Genomic DNA, 21,111 nt, shown 5'->3' with positions numbered 1-21,111 from the left:
AGCCCGCGGGCCGCGGCCTGCCGCCCCCTCTTACCGGGCCGTGGCCGCCGCCGCCGCCCCCGCCCGGCCCCTCCGTCGCACCGCGCCCGCCCGGCCCGCGCCGCTCCTCCAGCCGACACGACCGCGACGACGACGGCAGCGGCAGCGCCGGCTGGAACGCGGCGCGCGCAGGCGCGTCCGGCGCCTCCTCGGGTCCGCCCGGAAACTCCTGCCCGCGCGCCATGGTTCCGCCGCAAGCCCCTCCGCGCGGGAGGAGCGCGCCGGCCCGCGGCGGGCCCTTATATAGCGCCCTTCCTCGGCGCGGTCCCGCCCGGGGCTGGTTGCGCGGGAACCGGCGCTCTGCGGAGCGAGGCATCGGCCAGCCGCTGGTTCCCGGATTGACCGTGCAACCGTAGCCATGCCAGTTTTAGCGGCGGTGTGTCCTATTTTCGTACTGAGCATTTCAAAAGCGGTTTATACATAACAAAGGCACGCTAAAACAAGCATCGGAGAAGACGCTGTAAATCCACCAAGAAAGTATTTTTAGCAAGCCGCTGTACTGTCACACCGATCCGCAATTAAGGCTCAGATGGTCAGTTCCTTGCGAGGGCAATTAGGTTTATTTACAATTGAACACATGGATCTATGGGCACACCCAATGCTAATTCCATTAGGGTTATACAGAATACACAAAAGGGGAATGAATAAAATACACAGGAAGGTGATTGGATACACTTCACAGCACCATAAAGAAAAGTTACATTTCACTCTAATTAGATACCTTTGACAGGCCTTCTAAATTAAAGTTACCTTGAACAGGCTGGCCAAGTTAAGTAAACAAAAAGGTTACATGTGTGAACTTACAGGGTTAGGAGGCACTTTAGCAAGCCTGTAAAACAGAGAGATTACACTTTGACAGTCACCTGCTAATGGAGTGGGGTCATCTTCACCACCAGACACCGAGGCATCTTTTGATGTGTTTATGCCAAGGCAGTGAGGTGGGATGGCAACATTTGTTTTTCTGAGTACAGTACATACCTGGTCAGAAGTACATCAACCAGGTTTTGTTATTCCCAAGAATAAGCCTATGTCCCCTTTGGAAGGGGGATGCATGGAAGTCACTGGGAGTTACTTCTGAGTAAGTGTGCACAGGACCAAGTTGCGATCTCATGAAGAGGAGGCACAGGCAAGCCCTTCATTTCAATGGATTTAAGAATACCTGATTGAGAGGGATTCGTGGCCCTCTGGGTGGGTTGACTTATCATGCCCATCAGCCCTAGCCAAGATAGGCAAGGCCTGGGACGTGTTCAAAGCCAAAACGTGCAAAGTGTTGCACATTGCATACCCCTGCAAACCTTGGAGAGTAAAAGTTGGGTTGCAGGAACAACAAAACCCCATCACTCTGTGTGTGCGTGCGTGAGAGAGAGACCTACCACAGAGTATACCTTTTCACGTCCATTTTCAGGATAGAATGAGCAAGAGTTTTGCCATAAAATGGCTGCTAGAAACCTGACACTGTAAGAGCAGCTTTTAAACTTAAGATGGAATTCCTGATCTTCAGGAATCCATATTGCCAGTCCTGCTCCCCACTTACCCCTTGGACACGCTGCCTGTGTGCCTCTCCTCTGGAGGTGCCCTCTTAGATAGGCTAGTGCCTGTCCTGAAGGGCCTTCTCTTTGTGTTGTTCCTGATCTGAACAGGAATGTATGTTGCAGGTCTTGTTTCCCAGATTCACCTTAGACATGCTCATGCCCCTGTCCTGAAAGGCCGGTCCGTTGGGGCCAACCTTAGACATGCTAAGGTCTGCCTTTCCTGAAGGTTCTTTTTGTGTTGTCTTAAATCCCCATGGTTCTATCCTTAATGTACCGTTAGCAAACGGCCCACTTCATTCCTACATGATCCCCAACCCCTCCTCCAAACTGGATGTAATTGGTGGGATATAAAAGCTCCTTGTACAGCTTCTGTCTCCATAGTCCCTTCAGGGACTACCTATGTATGCATGTATTTTCCTGTATGTCTGAACAAGCTGTACATGTTCTTTTGATTGTACACCCCCAGGAAACTGTAAGGGTGTTTTCTTTTCACTGCCGATGCCATACAGCAGGCCAGCCTTTTCACACAGCTGTCCACCAACTCCCCTATCTTCCTTTCCGGGGTGGTCACCCTCATCTCAAACCCCATCAGCATATATGTGACGTTCCGATGGCTTTTGCCCCATGCTTCAGGCCTGCTTACGTGGAACTGCATTTGCAATTCCTTGTCTATGCAGCCATTTGAGAGCTCTTTACAGTCCCTGGGTTTGCTTCTGCCAGCCTTGGATGATTTGGTGCTACCAACCAACCTGCCGGCTTAGTTCTACCTCTAGACCAGTCACAGAAGAGTTTAGAGGCATTGGTTCCAGTACTGATTCCTCTGGGATCCCATTTCTTACATTATCCAACAAGGGGCGTTCTGCCCTCTTGACCGAGTTCACTGGACATGACATGCAACAGTTGCGTTATTGTTGTGCATGTCACATCCAAACCCACTTACGGTGTCACCAGTTGTCAACCATTATAAGCTGCTGTGGTTTTCTCCAGGGCTTGTCCCTACCATGATGGCTGGTTGTGCCATCCAGGCCTAGATGACATAACCTACCGTGGATCAAGCCCAGGACAAATTAGTTGCCGGGCAAGCGTGGCTGTTGCCTGGTGCTGGCAGAGGCAGCCCACCTCCTGCCCCAGAGATCTGCCACTAGGCAGGAAGCAGGAGCTGGCAGCCTGCTCAGAGGAGCAACCCAATAGGGGGCAGCTCTGTTGGGCAGATCGGCCCCTGCTGGACGTCTCTCAGAAGAAGGCAGAAGCCAGCAATCTCCTTGGAGAGGCTGCCTGAAGAACGGGGCTGCGGTCGGGAGGGGACCAAACCGGAGTCCTCTGGAACAGGAGGCAGGCATGCCCAATCAGTTCCCTGTCCTCATTGTGCAATGGGACTCTGTGACAGCGACACTGAGCTGCAATGAGCTTGCAACTGCAGCTGTCAAAGAGAGGGGCCTCTTTCCTCCCTGCCATGTCCCCGGGGAAAATGCCAAGAGGAATGAAAAGGGTGCGGGGACAGCAAAGTACCCACAGAGAGCCCAGCTGCCTGTCAGGATCACTGTGGGTGCCTGGCACCTAATAGCGATCCGTTTGTGCTCGGTTGCCCGTACGTGTGAACTCACCCTTTGCCTCTGGCTTACCAGAATTTTAAATGGCTTTGTTCCACAGATTTTTTTAAATTTCATAATCATCTTCTGTACCGGTGAGAGCCCACTAAGGGCTTCTCAGGTAACAAGATCTGGTCCATGTAGCTCAAAAACGAGGTTGCTCATCCACCAGCTTTGGCAGGTTCAGAGGGGAAGCGTTGATCCATCTTTCAGAGATGGAATGCAAAAAGGCTCTGCTGCATAGCTGTCTTCACTCTTAAAAGCTATCTGCTTTTTGTGATGTGTTAATGAGGCAAATAGGTTAAAAATAGTGGGGGCTCAACAGATCAGTTTTGCATGTGAGAAATTAGAATCCTGACCAGTGTGCCAAGATTCAACACACTCAATTTAAATTCTGTCTGGTTATATGCCGGTGTGGGTTTAAAACATTACAAATTGTATTCGATTTTTGTTTGTTTAAAATCTAAAAAATGAACTGTTCAGCCATGGTCAGCAGAAGAAGCACATCTGAAGAAGGGAAGAGTACAACATGACAATATAAAAGCAATTCATATATGATGCAAAACAATGAAAAATTTATAGATGACTCAGTAAAAGTCACTATAGGTATCCTGACGGTGCAAGAGGAGGACTTGAACCTGTAAAGAGGTGTAAACATTTAAAACAAAGTTTATAGAAAGACACCATTTGTTTCCATTTAGTTCATCCTTTGAGAGACAAGTCTGAAACATTATTTTTGTCATTATCACTCTGCTCCCTAACCTAAAGCAGGGATGGGCAGAACAGAGACCTTCGGATGTTTGGAAGTCTACTCCCAGCATGCCCAGCCACTGGTCACTCTGGCAGAGGCTTCTGGGAGTTGACATCAAATCCACCTGGAGCTCTGCCTTCTACCAGGACATAATTGTAAGAGCGTTGGAAAGTTTCTTGCACCTCCAAAAAGCAAACCATGCTTGACAGGGAAAGCACCACATCTTTGTGAAGAAGTTTAAGATCCTCTTCAAAAAGTTTTACCCTCAGTTCTGGATTGATGGATTGACCAACTGATGGAACTTTTAAACTTTCCACCACAGAAAAGCAAACCAACAGAAAAACTAGCATCAACATTACATGGGACCACAACCCTGGAACATGTTGCTGGTGTAATCATAGGCAGAGCTGTCACGTCGTATGCGACAACACTGCAAAATTGCCAGAAGAGTTTTTGAGTGAAACTGTTCTTAAAAGGGTTTTTCTGAATTGCCCCAGACATCAGTGGCTGTTCTATGTCTGTTCCCTTAACTCTGTGGATGCCCTCTGTTCCCTCAAGATAATTTAATTGAGATACCATAAATGTGCTTATGAAGTTTTGTGTCCCACGTAAAAAGAAGAAAAGCCCTAAACCCACACCAACCAAAATGGCACAAGGATGCAAGCTCTTGAGTTCTGCACAACTCTTCATCAAACCAGCCAGCACTCAAAGCTGAGGGGAAAGAGGCAGGAAAGGAAGCTGCACTAGGCAGCTGCAATGGTTTATCCTATCTTGGTTATTTTCCAGATGGATTTTGCCCACATTTCTGCACAGCACCATAAGCAGAGCCCTCTGGAAGTTTAACTACAACGAAGATCCTAACTGTAAGATTCAGAAATCCTATAAAACAGTATAAAGTCCTGAAAAACGAAAGAGTGTGATCCTATGCTTGCTGGATAGAAAAATCCCACCACTCGTACCTCTGGCTGGGCCTGATGGTGCCCTAAAGGCCCTGGGAGAATAAAAAGAAAACCCGTGCTTTGTGATTACAGCTGAACACGATAACGTGTGCAACCGAACCCCACGTGTGCAGAACCAAGGCGCGCGCACGCTCGCTCGCTCGCTCCCGGTGCCTCCCTTTTGGCCGCCGGAGGGCGCTCTTCGCTCCCCTATGCTTGACGGTCACCGCGAAACCGCGCCTCGCTGGCTTCGCGTTTTCAGTTAGATTGTCCTGCCGTGGCACCCGTCCGCCATGTCTACCGTTGCTAAGAGCGGGCGGGGCGTCCCTTCCTTAGTGACAGGTGAGGCGTTGGCGCCGTGGCCGCCCTCGTCCTCCGATTGGCCGCCGGGGCAGCCGGTCACGCGCGCGGAGGCGGGAGCGGCGGGCGACGATTGGCCGGGCAGGGCCGTTGCTTCGGCGGGGCAGTGGCGGGCGCAGCGGGGTCGGAGCCGGCGCGCTCTCGCCTCCTCCATCCGCCCCCCGACCGGCCGCCCACCCCAGGCCTGCCAGCGAGCTCAGCGCGGCCGGGGGGCGCCGAGCCCAGACGCGGGGAGCGGGACCATGTCGGGCGAGGAGGAGACGCGGGCCAAGGAGATCCTGAGGGGATTCAAGCTGTATCCGGCCTGCCCGCCGGGCTGGCGCGCGCGTGGCGTGGCGTGGCGTGGCGGGGCGGGGCGGGGCGGGGGGGGAGGGGAGGGGAGGGAGGGAAGAAGGGGGCAGCCGGCGGGGAAGTACGATAACGGGGAGAGGATGCGGCAGCCGGGGTGAAATACGGTAACGGGGGAACGGGTAACATTGGGACGGAGCGTGGAGCGAGGTAATACGGTAGTGGGAGGGTGTGTGCGAGCGTGTGTGAGAAACTCTCGTGGGCGGGGGCGCGTGGAGGAAACACGGTGCTGGGGAAGGGGATAGGGACGGGGCGGAGAAGGGGAAGGATTCCGCAGCTTAGCCTTCCCCGAGCTGGCGCCCTCCAGGTGTGTCGGACGAAGCTTCCTCAATGGCCCAGCACTTCTGGAAGGCGCCAGCTTGGGGAAGCTGAACTGGCTAATTCCGGGGTGCCTGCCTTTGGAAAATGGGCTAGTGCCTTGCGGTGTTCTCAGGCTTTTATGTGGTGCAGTATTGGGATAAATACGGTTCTTTCATCAGGCGTTGTGGTTGATGGCCAGGGATGAGTAAGGCACATTTGGGTGAAATTCTGGGGTTTCTAGGATGGGGGGCACTGGAAGAGGCAAATTGCTGTTCCTGGTTGCAGGGGGATGAGCCTGAGATTCTGGGTGACAGTGGAGTTGCTTGGAAGACTCTTGTGCCAGATGTGTGTCATCTTATGTCAGCCACCTGCGTTTTGGGCAGTGTGAGGTGCAGACCTTAAAGGGGCAAAAGCACCCTTCTTTGCAGGTCATCCTCAGTTTTAGTTGAGTAGGAAGCAGTCTGCAGCTAGCATGCAAAGAGCATTCGCATCTGCTTGGGTGACTGAGCAGCGTGACAGGTTTGCCAGCCTTGGCTGGAGGAAGTGGATTCTAGCTGCAGAGCTGGGAAGAGCCAGAAGCTCCCCACTAGTGGTCCTCTCCTCTCCTGAACCCATGGCCAAAGGCTACAGATGGGGAAGCCTGTCCAGGATTAGCCCCCATAATCCGGATCATAGCATGTCAAGAGTGGGAGTGGCTGCATTGCGACAAAAGGCCTGCAGGGGGATAGCTTGAGAGCAGTTGTGCAGACCGGCCAAAGGACAGGTGGGGGAGGACGAAGCAGCCCAATCTGGGCAGGAGGGGTTCCTTCCTTATGTGAGGGATTCTGATGAATGAACCCTAAAGCTTGTTAGGCAGTCTCAGCCACCAATGCTTAGCAATAAGCCCCACCAAACTTAGTAGGACTGACTTGGAGTTCGCCTTTAATTTAATTTAAACAAGCATTTATATCCCGTCCTCCCAGTGCACAGCTCAGGACAGCTTACATGCATAGGAACAGCCAGTTAGTAGCAGTGGTCTTTTCCTGACCTTCACCTGATCAAGTTATTTTACTCCAAGCTTTCCCACCCTGGTGCCTGTCAGGCTTTTTGTACTACCATTCCCATCAGCCCCAGCCAGCATGGTCAAATGTCGGGGACTGTAATCCAAAACTTCCAACAGGCACCAGGCTGGGGAAAGCCTGCTTGCATGTTTAAGGAGAAAGCCATAAAGTGTAAGAAAGACATTTCGCTGGCTGTTGCATGCAGCATGTGAACCAGCAAGAAGTGGGACCTCGAGCTTGCTGGGAGCACTGCAGTCATATTTGTCTATTTCAGACTGGGAGAAGAGGAAAATCCCAGGATCAGATCTTACACCTCCAAAGTAAGGCTCTTGTTGCCAGGAGTACAAGAGGGGGACTCAGTGCCCTGGATCACACAGTGGCCAGCACCTGCCGTGGCTTCAACAGCAGTGATGTCTGCTGTTCAGGCTCTTCAAAATGTTTAAGCCGTGGCAGACAGTCGTGTGAACCAAGGCAGGGTGGTTTGTTGCCATGGTTCACAAGCAGCCCCAGAAAACTCCTGGAGCCCATGGCTTGTTACTCATGGCAAGAAGCCACTCCGCTGGAATTCATCTGCCACAGCTCGAATTGTCACAGTGGTGGCCTGCACACACCACAACCAACGATTGTGCAGACTGCAGCAACATTTCTCTAGTCTCCTTTTGAGTGTGAACACTGCAGTTCAGGCAGCCTTGGGACTGTTTCTACATGTTAAGAGAATCCAGATTATCTTATTAAACCAGAAGAAAGTTCAAGTGTGTCTCCCTGTCTGAGGCAAAGACTTTGTTAGCCCAGTTTGAGAACTCCTGGAATAAGCGGCATAAGCAGCCACATCCACTGAATTAATCTGTATACTTTGCTCAACTTGCTCTCTCGTGCAGTTTTGTTTGTGGTTGGCTGTTTTTGTTGGATGATCAGAATTGGGGAACACACTGCCGGAGTAGTGGAATATCGGGGCAGGTTAACAGTGTTTATCTGAGAACACCAGGCTTAACAGTGTTTCCTGAGAAACCTCCCTAACTCGGCTCTCTGATCCTGAAGCAGAGGGGCTTTTAAGCACTCTTAGCCTCATTCACAATAGTTTTTCTCTGAGCTGCACATTGCTTTGCAAACTCTTCTTCAAATTGTTCTGACTTCTTGGAAATGGTTTTCATTTGCCATGTGTGGAACTGTTGATTTTTTAAAATTATTATTTAAACTCAGTTGGGTACATGAACAGAGGCAGATGTCTAAATAACTACTCGTTTGTTTGCCTATGGTGAGGTAGGATTGCGTCTCGTTGATCAAAAAGGAAAGCTTCACAGAGTATATTCAGTCGCATTTTTTTAATGGCATATGTACGGATGGGCTAGAAAAATCCTGTTGTAATGTGCTAATTCCTCTGGAATCATCTGCAAGGCCAGGCTTCACTTTTAGCAAAAGTATCTTGTTTGTCTTCCTCTCAAATCATGAGAACTAGAAACAAGCTTTAAAAAGCAACACTGGGACCATCGCTGTGAGTCTTTAGATTTTCCATGAGAAAATCCATGCGAGGCAGCAGAATTCAAGGTGGTTTCCAGCCTGTTCTTGCTGCAAAGGAGATTACAACCTAGAGATCAGGGTCTGGGAAGGGGGTGGTTGCAAGATAGGCTAAGGTGATTCACTTCAGGGAGGAATTGGCTTGAGGAAGATTTAAAGACCGTGTTCGGGGCATCTTGCCAGCAAGGTGTGTGCTGCAAAGAAGCAGCTGCAGGGAATCCTCCTGTATAGGCGGAAGCTGCTCAGATCTGGTGGCAGGGAGGGTCACCGAGCTTGATAGATGCTTACATTTCCTGGTGTTTGTCCCTGGCGGTTTTAGAATGTCTCCAGATCAGGTTCACCGTCGTCTTTGCAGCGGGCTCACTTCAGTCCTTTTTGCTGTGGTGGAACTCTCCAGCCAAGTCTTTCCTGATCGGAGGTCTCAAAAGTCAGAAATCAAGAGGCGGCTCCTGCTGCGTTTGCACACTAAGGACCTCTTCTGGCCACTCTCCCTCCCCCTGCCTTATGCCTTTCTTTCCACTTCCCTCCACACTTGATGCCACACAGGCAGGAAAGAATAGAATGGCAGGCAAACACACTGGGTTAGTGCCAGCTGTAGCCATACTTAGAGTAGGCCCACTGAACTCAGTGGGACATGAGGTATTTGGGACTAACCCCAGACTTACTGATTTCAATGGGTCTACTCTAACTGTGGTTAAGTTCTGGATCCATCCCCCACAGTACCAACTTACACATGTATACTCAGAAGTAGGTCCCAGAAGCTTTGGCGAGTCTTACCTTAAATAAGTGTGTTTAGGTAGCAACTGCAAGTATTTATGCATCCTGCCAAAGTTACCGCAATGTGTGCTTGTTAACATTCTCTATTGACCACTGAGGGCTCAATCCAGTTCCTATTTAGAGAGAAAAAGGCCCGCAAATTCCACTGTGCTGGAAATTGTGGGTCACGGATCTCTCTAAATATGCATACACTTGTGCCCTAAATTGCTTTTGCTGACTGCTGCTCTCCTGCCGCCTCCACCACAAGATGTATTATTCCAAACTTTAAACAGCCTTGACTGGCTGGGGCATGCTGGGAATTGTCCCCTAGCACCTTTGGAGGCCACTGGGTTGGAAGTCTGCCTTTAAAGTTGATTTTGCATACCACAGTACCCATAGCATGCTTAAATCGCTAGGTGTTCATGTGGCAATCAGCCACATGCAGATTATCCTGATCGTTATGGAGTCCAGTCCCTGGAGGAGGACTGCCTGCTTTCCCCACTGCCCCCAGTTCCCAGGCCAGAGGCGAGTGGAGCAGCAGTTCTGCCCAAGGGTCGTGCCACAGGCTGGCTTGTGCACGTGGGACTTGGCCCATTGCCCCGGCTTCCCTTCCCCACGTTGCCCCTTGGCAACATGAGCTGCTGCTGGACCTGTCCATGTGCCGCCATAGTTGCCCTGAGGGCATGAAGGGACCTTTCATGCGCAGCCCCCTGAGCTCAGCTGCTTGCTTCTCCCAGAGTTAGGCAGAGCATTGGATGGGTCCCTTGGATGACTTTCCTGTCTGAAACATTCCTTTTTACTCCTGGGCATGTGATCTTCGTGTGGATATGCGAAGCGAAGGGAGCCGGCTGTGCCTTTGCCTACGTTACCCCTCAGCTGAAGAGGGCAGAGGTGAAAGGGCTCCCGGGGCTCCCGTGGCCATTGTGGAGAGTGCGCTTGTGTCGTCCTCCAGTGCCCCCTTGCCCATGTAGAACTTTCCCTCCAAGTCATTTGTATGTCCTTGCGCGCCATTTGTGTAGCTGGCCTCAGGTTGCCAATACAGCGCCTGCCTCCGGCCTTCTTTCAAGGCGGGCTTTGTGGCTTTATTTTGTCCGACTAGAAACGGGTGGTTTGGACCCTCGGATCCTGTGGTGCTGATGGATCCAATCAAACCCAGTGTTTGTGTGGGAGACCATTGTGAGCCCTGCCTATAACACTTCGCAGTCCAGCACTTTAGAGGAAAAATGGAAAGGGGCAGGAGAAGAGTACAACCTTTGCACATCACCCTGTGGCTGGTTGCTCACCCCGTCACTGCATCGCTGCTTTAGGCTGCGCCTGCCTCCATTCCTGTGCTGCACTCTCACGGGGCCACGGCAGGTATCTGTCCATGTCATACCGGACGTTGAAGCAACAGCCGTCTCCTCCATCAGTCAGTCCTGTTGAACACTGAGCTTTTTGTCAGCCCGTCTCTGCCTCCCGTCAGGGGTGACTAATGCTTTTTCACCTGCCAGGTGAATTCCACTCTGGAATAGTTCTTAAGGGCTAAATAAATCCACACACACGCAGTTGCTCCACTGTCATGAATTTATAGTGGTGGCATGTCTGCTCAGCTTCCGTGTAGTCTGAAGTGTCTGATCCTGCCTAATCCGGGAAGCGAAGCAGGACTGGGCCTGGCTGACATCTGGACGGTTGCCTTAAATGCTGTGAACCTCCAGAGAGCCCTCTGTGGTGGGCGGGATGCGAATGTCAGGCAAGGATAACAAGGATACTCAGAGGTGAGCAAGACAAGCCCCAGGAGCGGCTTGTTCAGGAGGAGGCCTGAGCAGCGTGCCTACTCAGGAGTGAACGGTGGGCAAGGCCAGGGGAAGAAGCTGCTGGGCTGAGTGGGGAATCCCATGGGCCAGAGGTTCTGCATCCTTGTGTGGGACCTTTTCTCTCTTCAGTGTCAGAGGTCATTGTGAAGCTGTAAACAGGGCATAATCACACTGCCACTGAGTAACTCTGCCGTGCTTTCTGGTTTCAGAGGTGCTAGTTCCAGGCATGTTTTTATTTATTTATTTATAACATTTCTATGCCGCACCCATCGCTGAAGCCTCGGGGCGGCATGTATGACCCTCAGCCCCCTTCCCTCGGAATTAACCGGAGACAGCCAGCTTCATTGTGTTCCCTTCTGAGTCTGTTCCTTGGAAGACACGATGCTCAACAAAGAACAGGCTGGGACCAGGGGGTGGGGTTCTGTTATTTCTTCTCTGCCCCACAGCAGCCTTTTTCAAAGTGGCAGCTTCAAGAATGCTGGGGAGGAAAGCTGCAAAGGATTACGGTGCCGTTCTGCCCTGCTCCTCCTCCTCCTCCTCTTGTGTGGATGAGGCCATAAAGCAGAACAGTAACCAAGTCCTCTAAATTTGTTCCCAGCTGTTTCTGTTTACTTCTATGCTGTTTGTTATGTTTTCTTTCCATGCACAATGGATATAATCTGTGGGAATCCTCTGTCCGACTCTGTTGTCTGAGCTGTGACGTCTTTCTAATAATGCAGGAATTGGCTTCTAGATGTGGGCTTGGCCCTGGGTAGTGAGGTCCAGAGGCAAATTCAGGCTTCCCTGCCCTGGTGAGCTCCCATCAGCCCCAGCCAGTGTGGGTAGGAATGGAGGTCCAGAACAGTGGGTGGTGGGCATCCAGTTGGGGAGGGCTGCTCTAGAAGCAACTTCTGCATGAGCAGGAAGGGTTGGTGATCTGCTGTTGCTCTTCACCCTGAGGATCAATTTATGTGGCTGTTTGAGTAGTGGTGGTTTGGGCGGCTTCCCTCACGCACATTTTGGCTTCGGTCTGCATCGCCTCATGTTGGAGAGACGGGATGGGCTCAGAGCAGAATCAGTTGGCCCGTGAGACGCCCAGGCGAGCTTTCAGGCAGCCGTGAGACCCACATAAGCAGCCATGTGTGAGTAGGAGTGGTGCTCAAGGACGTTTATGCAGTGGAGTCACAGGTAGGCCCAGTCATGGGTCTGTGGCTGTTCAAGCGAGCGTTCCTGTGTCAGCTCAGCTTCCGCTGCCCTTTCGCTTCTGCCACAAATAATAGGAAGTATGGTGGAGGTTGGCACTGACCTAGCATTTCTTCTCCAGAGAGGAACACGTTCCAGTGTATACTGCATCTCAGCCTGGCTGGGAATCATGGGAACGGTAGTCTAACACATCTGGGGGACTTCAGGTTGGGGAAGGCTGATCTGTGAGAACAGATTGTGCAGAATAGATCTGTTGCGGTGAGGTTTGCTGTCTTACCCAGGAGAGAGACAATCTTCTTGTACTGGCCTGCCAGCGGGCATAAGGAATCCTCCTATCCACCGGGTCAGACACCTGGTGAAATGGTCCTCGCATTGCTTTCTGCTCAGTAACGATCCTCGCAAAATCTGTGTGGATTTGGCATTCATTATTCCATGTATACCCGGGTACCACCACAGGTGCTGCTTTGTTGGGAAAGGCTGTTACCAATCTCCTGTGAGATGTTGGGAGTCCACCTGCAGCCAGTTTCTGGATGAATAATTGTGGATGTCTATTTTGTTCAAATCAGAAGTCTTGTATTATTTTCACGGGATAGCTATAAACTGTGAGTTACTGATATTGAACAGGACTGACAACAGAATACATTTCTGAAAATGAAGTCCTTAGCCACTCGTCCCTGGCAGGCATCCACTCTGTGTCTAGCTTTGCACGCAGCCACGGGTTCAGTTCCTGACTTGTGTTTGGACACGCGGTTTGGTAGCAGGAGTAATCATAACGGAATCTCCGCTTTGGAAAGCATGCTGCAGTGCATATGCTGGATGGGAGAGGTGTTCCATCCAGTATTGTGGTGCCAGGCTGTTAAAACCAGCACCCCGTTCTGGGGTCGGAAGCACCTAGGCAGGCGGGACTCAGGCTGGGTCGGCCCAGTATGCTGTCCCAGGTCACAGTGAATGTTATGATAGCCCCAAAGCAGGGGCAGCTGATTCTCCACATTCTGGACAAACACTAGTGAGTGCCGATGAGAATACTTAACTGACTGGCATCCTTCACCAGTGTGTGTGAGGGAGTTCTCAGAGGGATAAAGAACTGGTGTGGGACTGCCAGTGTTCTCCAGAACTGTCGCAGGCAGTGCGATCTATGCAGTTGACCACAAATCGGTCTAACTCTTTACCCTGGTAGCACGCAGAGTTCCCTCCCAGCCCTACAGCTGGGGCACAAACCCAGACTCTTCTGTATGCAGGACGCCCGTTCTCACCAGTGCGCCATGCGCTTTCCCACTTCCTTTCCTCTGTGGGTAAGCTGATGTGACAGTGCACTGAGGCTGCAGGCAAGCCCTCACTTAACGGGGGAGCCAGGCCTAGTGGGCTCAGTCGGACTTCTGATTAGATGCACGCAGGGTGTGAACGTTCCAGCGTGCCTGTGGGTGTATCGGAAGTGGGAAACGGGCATTCTCTTGTATGCAGCAGCCACAACTTGCGCATGTCAGACGGCAGGTGGAAAGGTTTTTAATATTTGGGGCACCTTAGGAGGAGCCGCTAGAGGTTTGGGCTGTCTACAGGAACATCTCCTGTGCACTGTGACTGAAAGCGCTGGGAGGTATGTGCTGGCCGGGTGGGGTGGCCTTATGCATCTTGTTGGGGTGCCATTTTCGTCGTCCCTCAGCAAGGGCTATGCTGGCCGGCTCTGATGGAGTTGTGCGCCCAAGTCTAGAGGCGCACGTGTTGCCCTGCTCCGCAGGACTGAGCCTTAACCCTCCCGATGTTGTTGGATTGCAACTCCCATCAGCCCCAGCCAGCATAACTGATGGAGAGGGGGAATGAGAGAAGGGGCAGTTCAAGATCATTTGGAGGGTGACTGGTTTCCCATCCCTGCTTTAAATAATTTGATTTTTTTTTTAAAAGCAGAGGATCCAGCTACAGTTGAATTCAAAGCAAAGGTTCATGCTAAAGAGCAGCTCACAGGATGGCTGAGCCTTTAATCTACTGTAAGTCGCCCACTAAAGTGCCTGTCCAAAATGCCTCTCATGATTGCTGTGATCATCCACTTGCTAAATAAAGAAGATAATGCCATTTCCTAAAATATTAGTAAAAAAAAGGGATTAGGCAGATTCCACTGACTTCCTGGTTCCAAGGGCAAATATACACAGTTGCTCACTTGCGCTGGCCATGCTGAGACATGGCATGCTAGCCAGAGGGCAGCCATTACTGGCTTAGAGCAGGGCTTTTTGGAACTTGGCCTTCTGGCGGCCAGAGCAGGGCAGTGAAGTGCCACACAGTTTCTGCGTTTGGCCTGTGCTGTCTCTGGTTCAGTGGCCAACCTGCCCAGTGCCCAGGGTCCCCAAATGGCCTGGCAGAACCCTGGCAGACTTCTCAGGGTGCCACTGTGCCATATATCTGGACCCGGGGGGACCCCCCCTCCCCTCATGCTGCTGTGTCCCGTCCCCTTGCCCCTCCCTTCCTTCCTCATCCCATTCCTGAGCAGCAGAGATGAAACGGGGCTTGCATTCTGCGCTGGTAGGTGTGCCTCTTGCTAGGAGTTGCAGCACCCATCTGTAAAGTGCTCTTTGCGAGGTTGCATTCGCTTCTTTGCTTAGACTCTAGAGCAAAATGCCAGCACAGCCCTATAAGAACATTAAAAAGTGAGAAGAGCCTTGCTGGATTAAATCAAAAGTCCACCTGGTTCAGCATCCTGTGTACGCGCTGGCCAGCCCACAGCAAACACACAAGCCGGACCCGAAAGCGGCAGTGCCTGCTGCTCATGTTCCCCAGCAACCGGTGGCGTCACCTAGGTGCTGCCCTAAGCCGTCTGCTTTAGGCTGCCTTGTCATGAAGCGTGGATTTGGGTCTCTGGGCAGGAGGGTGACGTCTGCAGCAGCGTGGGGCAGCGGATGAGCATTGCTCTGGGCCGCCAGCATGGTGCAGTAAAAGGGGTCTCCGTGCTTTTCCCAAGCGCCTTTCAAAATACCTGCACTAGCTGTTGCAATTACTAGTAACCAGAGCCGCCCTTGTCTGAGGAGGGGAACCCTGAATGCCTGAGTGTCACACAGGATAAGGCTTGTCGAAGTTGGAGTCCCTTTGGTACAGATGGCTTCTGCAAAAAATAAGCAACTCTGCAGTAATTCCCGCTTGTACTTTACCAGCTCTTTCAAATAGGATCTGTGCAGGCATGTGAGGGCAGAGCAGCAGAGTTTTCTGGGGAGACTCAGCAGTTGTCCTGACTTTCAGTTCATTCAGAGTCAGCCTGGGGCAAGCTAGTGAGCAAGCCAGTTAAGAGTGAGATGTAGCTCTGTTTTATTGCGATACTGCCCAATAGCTGAAGTTCTCTGGGTGGTTTGTAAAAGCTTCCACTCCCCCCTCCTTGTCTTCTCTAGGGCAGGGTGTTCTTCCAAATGAAGCCCTTCTTCCCTCGCTCTCCCAGTGGCCTCCAGATTGCAGTAGAAGTGCAGCATCCCTCGGCCTTGTTGGAGGGCACCAAGCTGGGGAAGGCCGGCCTTGCTCTTTTCTTTCCCGGAGGCCTGGGCTGGTGTGGGGGTTGCACTCTGTCCAGGGCATGGCGTACAAGGCTGCACTGTTCAAGCGTGCCTCAGCCAGGGCTCGCCTGGCACCGGGAGCAGGCACAAGCCGGCTCGCCAGCAAGTACTGAAGGACACTGTCTCCCCAGGAGTGCTCGGCGTGCTCTCACAGCTGACGCCTTGTTTTCCCTCGTGTGCACATGCCCCACACTTGCAGCATTAACCTGACAAGCGCGAGTCGTCCTGTGGCTCTTCAGGCGAGCCTGCTTTCTTGAGCCTGACCACCGCCCCGATGCCTGGCCGGCACCTCCGTCCTCTCGGCACCAAGGAGCCACGTGAGCTTCGCAAAGGCTCACCTCCAGCACGGAACCCACATGTGGCTTGATGGCGGAACAAAGCCTCTGCCAGCTGTTTGGAAATGTGGGTTCAGACTTCGGGATGAATCATTCTGCAAAACACACATGCTCTTGAGGCTGTGGTGAGTCGGATCCTGGCTGTGGCCAACTCCCAGCGCATCTTCCTCCCCTTTAAAGCCCGAGGAGGAGTGCAAACAGCTCCAGATGTTGCTGCTGGTCCAGGCTGTTCTTCCTCTGTGTTCTGCCAGGACAGGCAGCTAGAACAGTGTCGAGGAGGGTGGGTGGGAGTAGGCGATTCTTTTCATCATTTCCCCCCACCTCCCCGTTGATCCACAACTCCACTGCCTTTCCTTCTCCACCTCCCTTGCAAATGGCTTGTATCACTCTGAGGATGAGGTAGCAGGAAAAATGACTGCTTTTTCTGTAAGAGGGTTTTTTGGCAGGCAGGGAGGTGGGCGTGGAATCACTTACGTCGCAGGTTTGGCCATTCTCTTTTCCCCAAGTTTTCAAACTTGTTTCACCATCTAAGAGTATTGTAGCATTTTGGCCAACAACAAGATGCAGTTTGGGGGAAAAGGACGTTTGCTTAAGGATGGCAAGAATGTCTGGTGATGAATGTGAGGAGTGTTTCTTCTGTCTCTCTCAACAAAGATTGAAATTCTTGTGCGCCTGAACAGGCGTTGTATTTTCAGATGGAAAGGGACGCCTTTGCGTGGAGTCCCCGTTGTTCCAGCTGTGGGCGAGTTCCAGCCCATCAAGTGCCAAGCGGCTATTTCAACAAAGAGAAGTCAGCCTATAGCAAGATGTAGTGGACTCCACCTCAGTGGCAGAACTCTGTCTAGCCATTGGAACAGGAACTTGTGATAGCCTAGATGTGGGACTGAAACGAGTTGGTGGCGCTTGCAAACAACTCTTGGCGTGTGCATTTGATGCTTTGTTGGATCGCCTCTGACTTCAGCAGTTCAGATATGTGGGGTGCTTCAGCTGGTAGCTGGCAGCTGTGTGTGTGTCTTCCGAGGGAAAGGGTCTGCCTCGTCCTCCCTGCTTATTGTACTCTGTGTTCAGCGCTACCGTACGGGGCTGTGCAGATTCATGTCCTGCGTTGAGTGACTCATTTCCTACTGAACTGTTTGCTGGGATGCCCTCTGTTTGGACTTTTCCTTTGTCAGTAATATACTTCAGCACAGTATTTGCAGAATGAACTTTTTTTCGCACTCCTCTGGAGAGGAGAAATCCAGATCTCTCTGTAAGCACACACAAGGTCAGGGACTGTTAAACAGAAGTGACTATCCGTGTAAACAAGGCTTGGAACAGAACATACGGTATGTGCATGCAGTAATATGAGATACGTACATTTCCAGCAACAGATCAAACAGGGTCCAGAAGATGTGTTTAAAATTAAAATCAGCATGCAGCAGTGTAGACCAATCCTGAGGACAGAGATGTCTGCTTCTTTCTGATGAAAGACTCTGATCCTTGAGTAATCTGCATTTGCAGAGTCCACGGAGCACTGCTGTGGGTAAGCAAGGGTTTTTAATTTCCCACAGAATCCAGTTTTTAGTTTCTGGCCTTGAAATTAGCCAGCTCCTCTGACATCACGACCACTGAACCTGTGGCCTGATGCAAGAAGCCAGGGACTGGTTTGCGTGCAGGAGTAAGCCAGGCCCTGTCTGACAAGGGGATGGGTGAGGTAATGGCATGAAGGCATTTGGTGAGATCGGAGGCCTCAGGAAGCTGCAGGAGTGAACAGCTACTTCTTTTTAAGCGATTATGCTTTGTTTTTCTTTGCAATTCCTGTCTTGTCTTGCACACAGAACACTCGGGGCAGCGCTGCTGGAGGGGCTGGCAACCTTTGCAGTTGCACTGCTGGCTACCAGTCGCCAAGATGACCCTTCGCGCCTGGGCCATTTTGTGTAGCAATCAAATTTATATCTCACCTGCCTACCTGTAGTGGCCCTGAAGACACAGATAAAAACACATCCTGAGTGAAAATCCAAAAACGGCTAAAAACACAACAATGCAAAGAAGCAGAGAGAAAGTAGCCTGGTAAAACCCCCTCCAGCAATAAACCAGCTTGCATGCTAAAGTCTCTGCCATTGCGGGGGGGGGGGGGCAGGAAGAGGAAGCCAGCCTCTCCTCCCTGCTGCCCCCCTTCAGCCCTGGGAGTTTTCTGACAAGTGTGTTTTTATGGATCTTGCCAGCCATGGTCCAAATACTGGACTTCACATTAGGTACAGAATTTGTTGTCCCAAAGGAGTCTGCCAAAAAGCTTGGGTGAGCCAAATTCCTAACTTTTCTGTCTGTGAAGCTGGTTCCTGAAAGTACCAGGGCGGCGCTGGATGACAGCAGAAGGGCTGAGCATGGTGGGGGGGACTTCTGGTGGCTGCCCGTTGGGACCGGCATAGCTCTGTGCTCCTCTCTGCAGCATGAATAGCCGAATCGGTTGCGCTGAGCAAAGAAAGAAGTGCTGGTTTGAATAAACTAAGGGCCGCAGAACTTTGGTTCTTTTCCCTGAGCGTGTGTGGTGCATGCACAACCTTGCCGTGTCGTCCACAGCGATGTTTTGCCTTGGATGGTTGACACTCATGCTGAGCGAGGCAGCTCGTCCTAGCACTGTGCTTTGTCAGCAAGCAGAAGCCAGCTCCTTTGTTGGCGTCGATTTTCTGGGAGTGCCTCCCGCAGCCCGCCCGCCCGCTAGCTGATCTGAATTCTTATTTCGCTCGTTAGATGCCGCAGCTCAGTGTGAGCCCACTGTGAAATTTCAGCAAGATTGACTGGCAGTGAGAAAGACCCATCTGCATTTCATGGGCTCGTCTGGAATCCAGAATTATGTGGGGGTATTGATTGAAGGTGCATGTTAAATGCATGGGAGTTTCAGCCTGCTAGAACTGCCCTTTTAAATATGCTGGCTTGAAAGATGAAGTGCCTAACTTGTTCACTCTGAGGGGGTGTGCGGAAGAGAGAAGGCAAAGCTGGAGGAAGAGCGGTGTGGCCTGAGTCTGTCGTGGTTGTGGATGCAGACCCTTCTGGGCTAATCAATACCCCGGTGGCAGCTCCTTTCGAGTGCCCCTGGACGGCTGTCCTGGCCTTTGCAAGAGGAAGAGCAACGCCAGGTGCTAGGCTGCTGGGGGGTAGTTTGCAATGCTTTCAGCAGCACCTGGTGTTGTCAGAGCGGAGCCCTCTCTATCTGGTGCTGTGGCGCTTGGACTTGCGTTTACCTGTGTTGCAGATAGGCAGATCCCCCTCTGGTACCTATTGTCATGGTAGCGGTATGCCACTGTTAGGTGACACGGGCCCATGTCCCCGCTGGGCCTGGTTTACGGGCTTGCTTTCTCTGTGGGTTCCCCCGGGGAGGGCTTGTAGGGGTTACAGACTTGCCTTGGGGCCCAGGAGCAGGCAGGCAGGCAGGCAGGCGTTGCCAGCAGAGACAAAGTTGGGCATGCTTGCTGTGTGATGAGAGTAAAAAGAGGAGGGCTGGTTCATCACTGTCTCGTCTCTCTGTAGGAAGACGGAGACTTGGCCTCATTTGGTTCAGGGTCACTTCATACATGCCCTGAGAGGACCCATGACTAAGGATGTAGACACTGTGTTCAACCTCTTCCCTCCGTGTTGCATGAAATGTCAGGCATCTTTTTTCTATCTGCTGCCTTGGAATATTTCCACCAAATACTGCTCTACTTGTGCTAACATGCATGTGCAGAAGTGTGCAGTTGTACACAAGCACTGCTGTGAATTAGCACAGCCTTCCCCAAAAGTGAAACGCCCACCTGTGAAATCTGCGTGACCCAGAAAAGGCAGCTCTGCTGTGGGATCTGCAGGTCAGGTTAATAGGGATCCAAAATTTATTTGAGTGTGTGTGATTTCTCCAGCATCCCTTCCCTTGGCATAGCCTAGATGTGCCTGCACCAGTAGAGGACTCCCCTAAATTCTTTTGAAAATGCAAGGAGACTTGTGACCCTTGAGAAACTAAGAGAGATGGGATGGAGTAAGTTCCGTGAACTTGGGCCCACTTCACCAAACTTGTGAAGCATTCGCTGTTGGCAGGATGCGACACCATACACAGGGGTCCAGTCTTCACTCAGTGGGTTCATTTCAGGCATTTTCAAGAAACTCAGAAAGAGCAGAATATAATGAACGCAGGATCCATCCGCACAGTGACCTGTAATTGGTGAGGAACTATCCTTCCTTCTTGTTACGCTTTGATAATGCAGTGCCCCTGGTGTGAAAGAACTCCAGCTCTGATAAAGCCCAAATTGAATGGCGCTGATTTGATCTGATAACAGATCAACAAAAAAGGGAGTGTTATCTCCATTGCAAATGAGTCACTCTGCTTTTATCTTGCATACATTAGCGTTTTGCAGACCTCCTGCTTCTTTTGACATTTCACAGCCCTTTCCCCCCTCTGCTTCCTGAGCATGTGCACCAACTGGGGACAGCACGTAAGCATCTGGCAGGCGGCGTCTGCTCCACAGAATTATGCGACAGTAAATCTGTTGATCGTTAAGGTGCCCAAAGTCTGCAGAAAGATCAGAAAAGAGTCTTAACATAGCTGCCCTCTGGAATTGGCTGTGTGTTCTCTGGGGTCTTCCAGGCAAGGGATAGCCAGCTGGTAGCTTGTAGGCAGCATCCTGATCTGGAAAAGCAGCTTTATCCAGTGGCTCTCTCAAGTCTTTGTAAAGGTGTGATAAAAAAAAGTTTGCCCACAGTTTCACTACTTAGAAGAGAATTGCAGAGTGATAACTTCAGATTGCAAGAGACAAGATAACTGAAAGTTGCACCTCTTACGATTTTGTCTGCCGCATCCTGGCTGAACCTGAGCATGTCTGCTCTTGCTACTATTTAGGGACCACTTAACCATAGAGCCTATTTGTGAAATGGCCATTTTGCAGGGCAGAATCCATGCCATACTCGCCTCCAGTATAAAGGGCATCGCCCTGAAATTGTAACGGTGCCTTTTCCCTGTTGAGGACACAGCATTGTACTCTCCCCTTTGCTGAATGCTCGCACGCCATTCCTTTCTGCCATGCCTTCGACAGGACAGCTTTGGTTTTCCTGCCTTGCAAAATGTGCTGTGAAGGGTGTCACTTTCTCGCAATCCCGCTG

The 21,111-nt window shown here is 51.5% G+C and overlaps 2 protein-coding genes across 6 annotated transcripts in view; one reads left to right on the top strand and one right to left on the bottom strand.

Annotated features, from left to right (window-relative positions):
* The window catches only part of COPS7B (COP9 signalosome subunit 7B), a 10,620-nt gene extending 10,547 nt beyond the window's left edge, over positions 1-73 (bottom strand). The window contains exon 1 of one of the 2 annotated variants that reach the window (XR_006417210.1): positions 35-73. The gene's annotated coding sequence lies outside the window, so the exon portion shown is untranslated. The remainder of the gene's footprint in view (positions 1-34) is intronic. The other variant, XM_044456232.1, reaches the window with a different exon arrangement.
* Positions 74-5,326: 5,253 nt separating this feature from the next.
* The window catches only part of PDE6D (phosphodiesterase 6D), a 29,549-nt gene continuing 13,764 nt past the window's right edge, over positions 5,327-21,111 (top strand). For 2 of the 4 annotated variants that reach the window (XM_044456203.1, XM_044456202.1), the window contains exon 1: positions 14,950-17,527. Coding sequence is in view for 1 of the 4 variants with exons in the window: in XM_044456201.1 (XP_044312136.1) it covers positions 5,452-5,504 (53 nt within the window). In the remaining 3 variants the exon portion in view is untranslated. Of the gene's footprint in view, positions 5,505-5,688; positions 5,708-14,949; positions 17,528-21,111 lie in introns of those variants that run through there. The other 2 variants (XM_044456201.1, XM_044456204.1) reach the window with 2 other exon arrangements.

Source organism: Varanus komodoensis, unplaced genomic scaffold (assembly GCF_004798865.1).
Source record: "Varanus komodoensis strain SLA01 unplaced genomic scaffold, ASM479886v1 scaffold82, whole genome shotgun sequence".
In the NCBI taxonomy this organism is placed as follows: Eukaryota; Metazoa; Chordata; class Lepidosauria; order Squamata; family Varanidae; genus Varanus; species Varanus komodoensis.
Note: the sequence above shows the minus strand (reverse complement) of the source record. Positions and strands in the feature narration are given on the sequence as shown.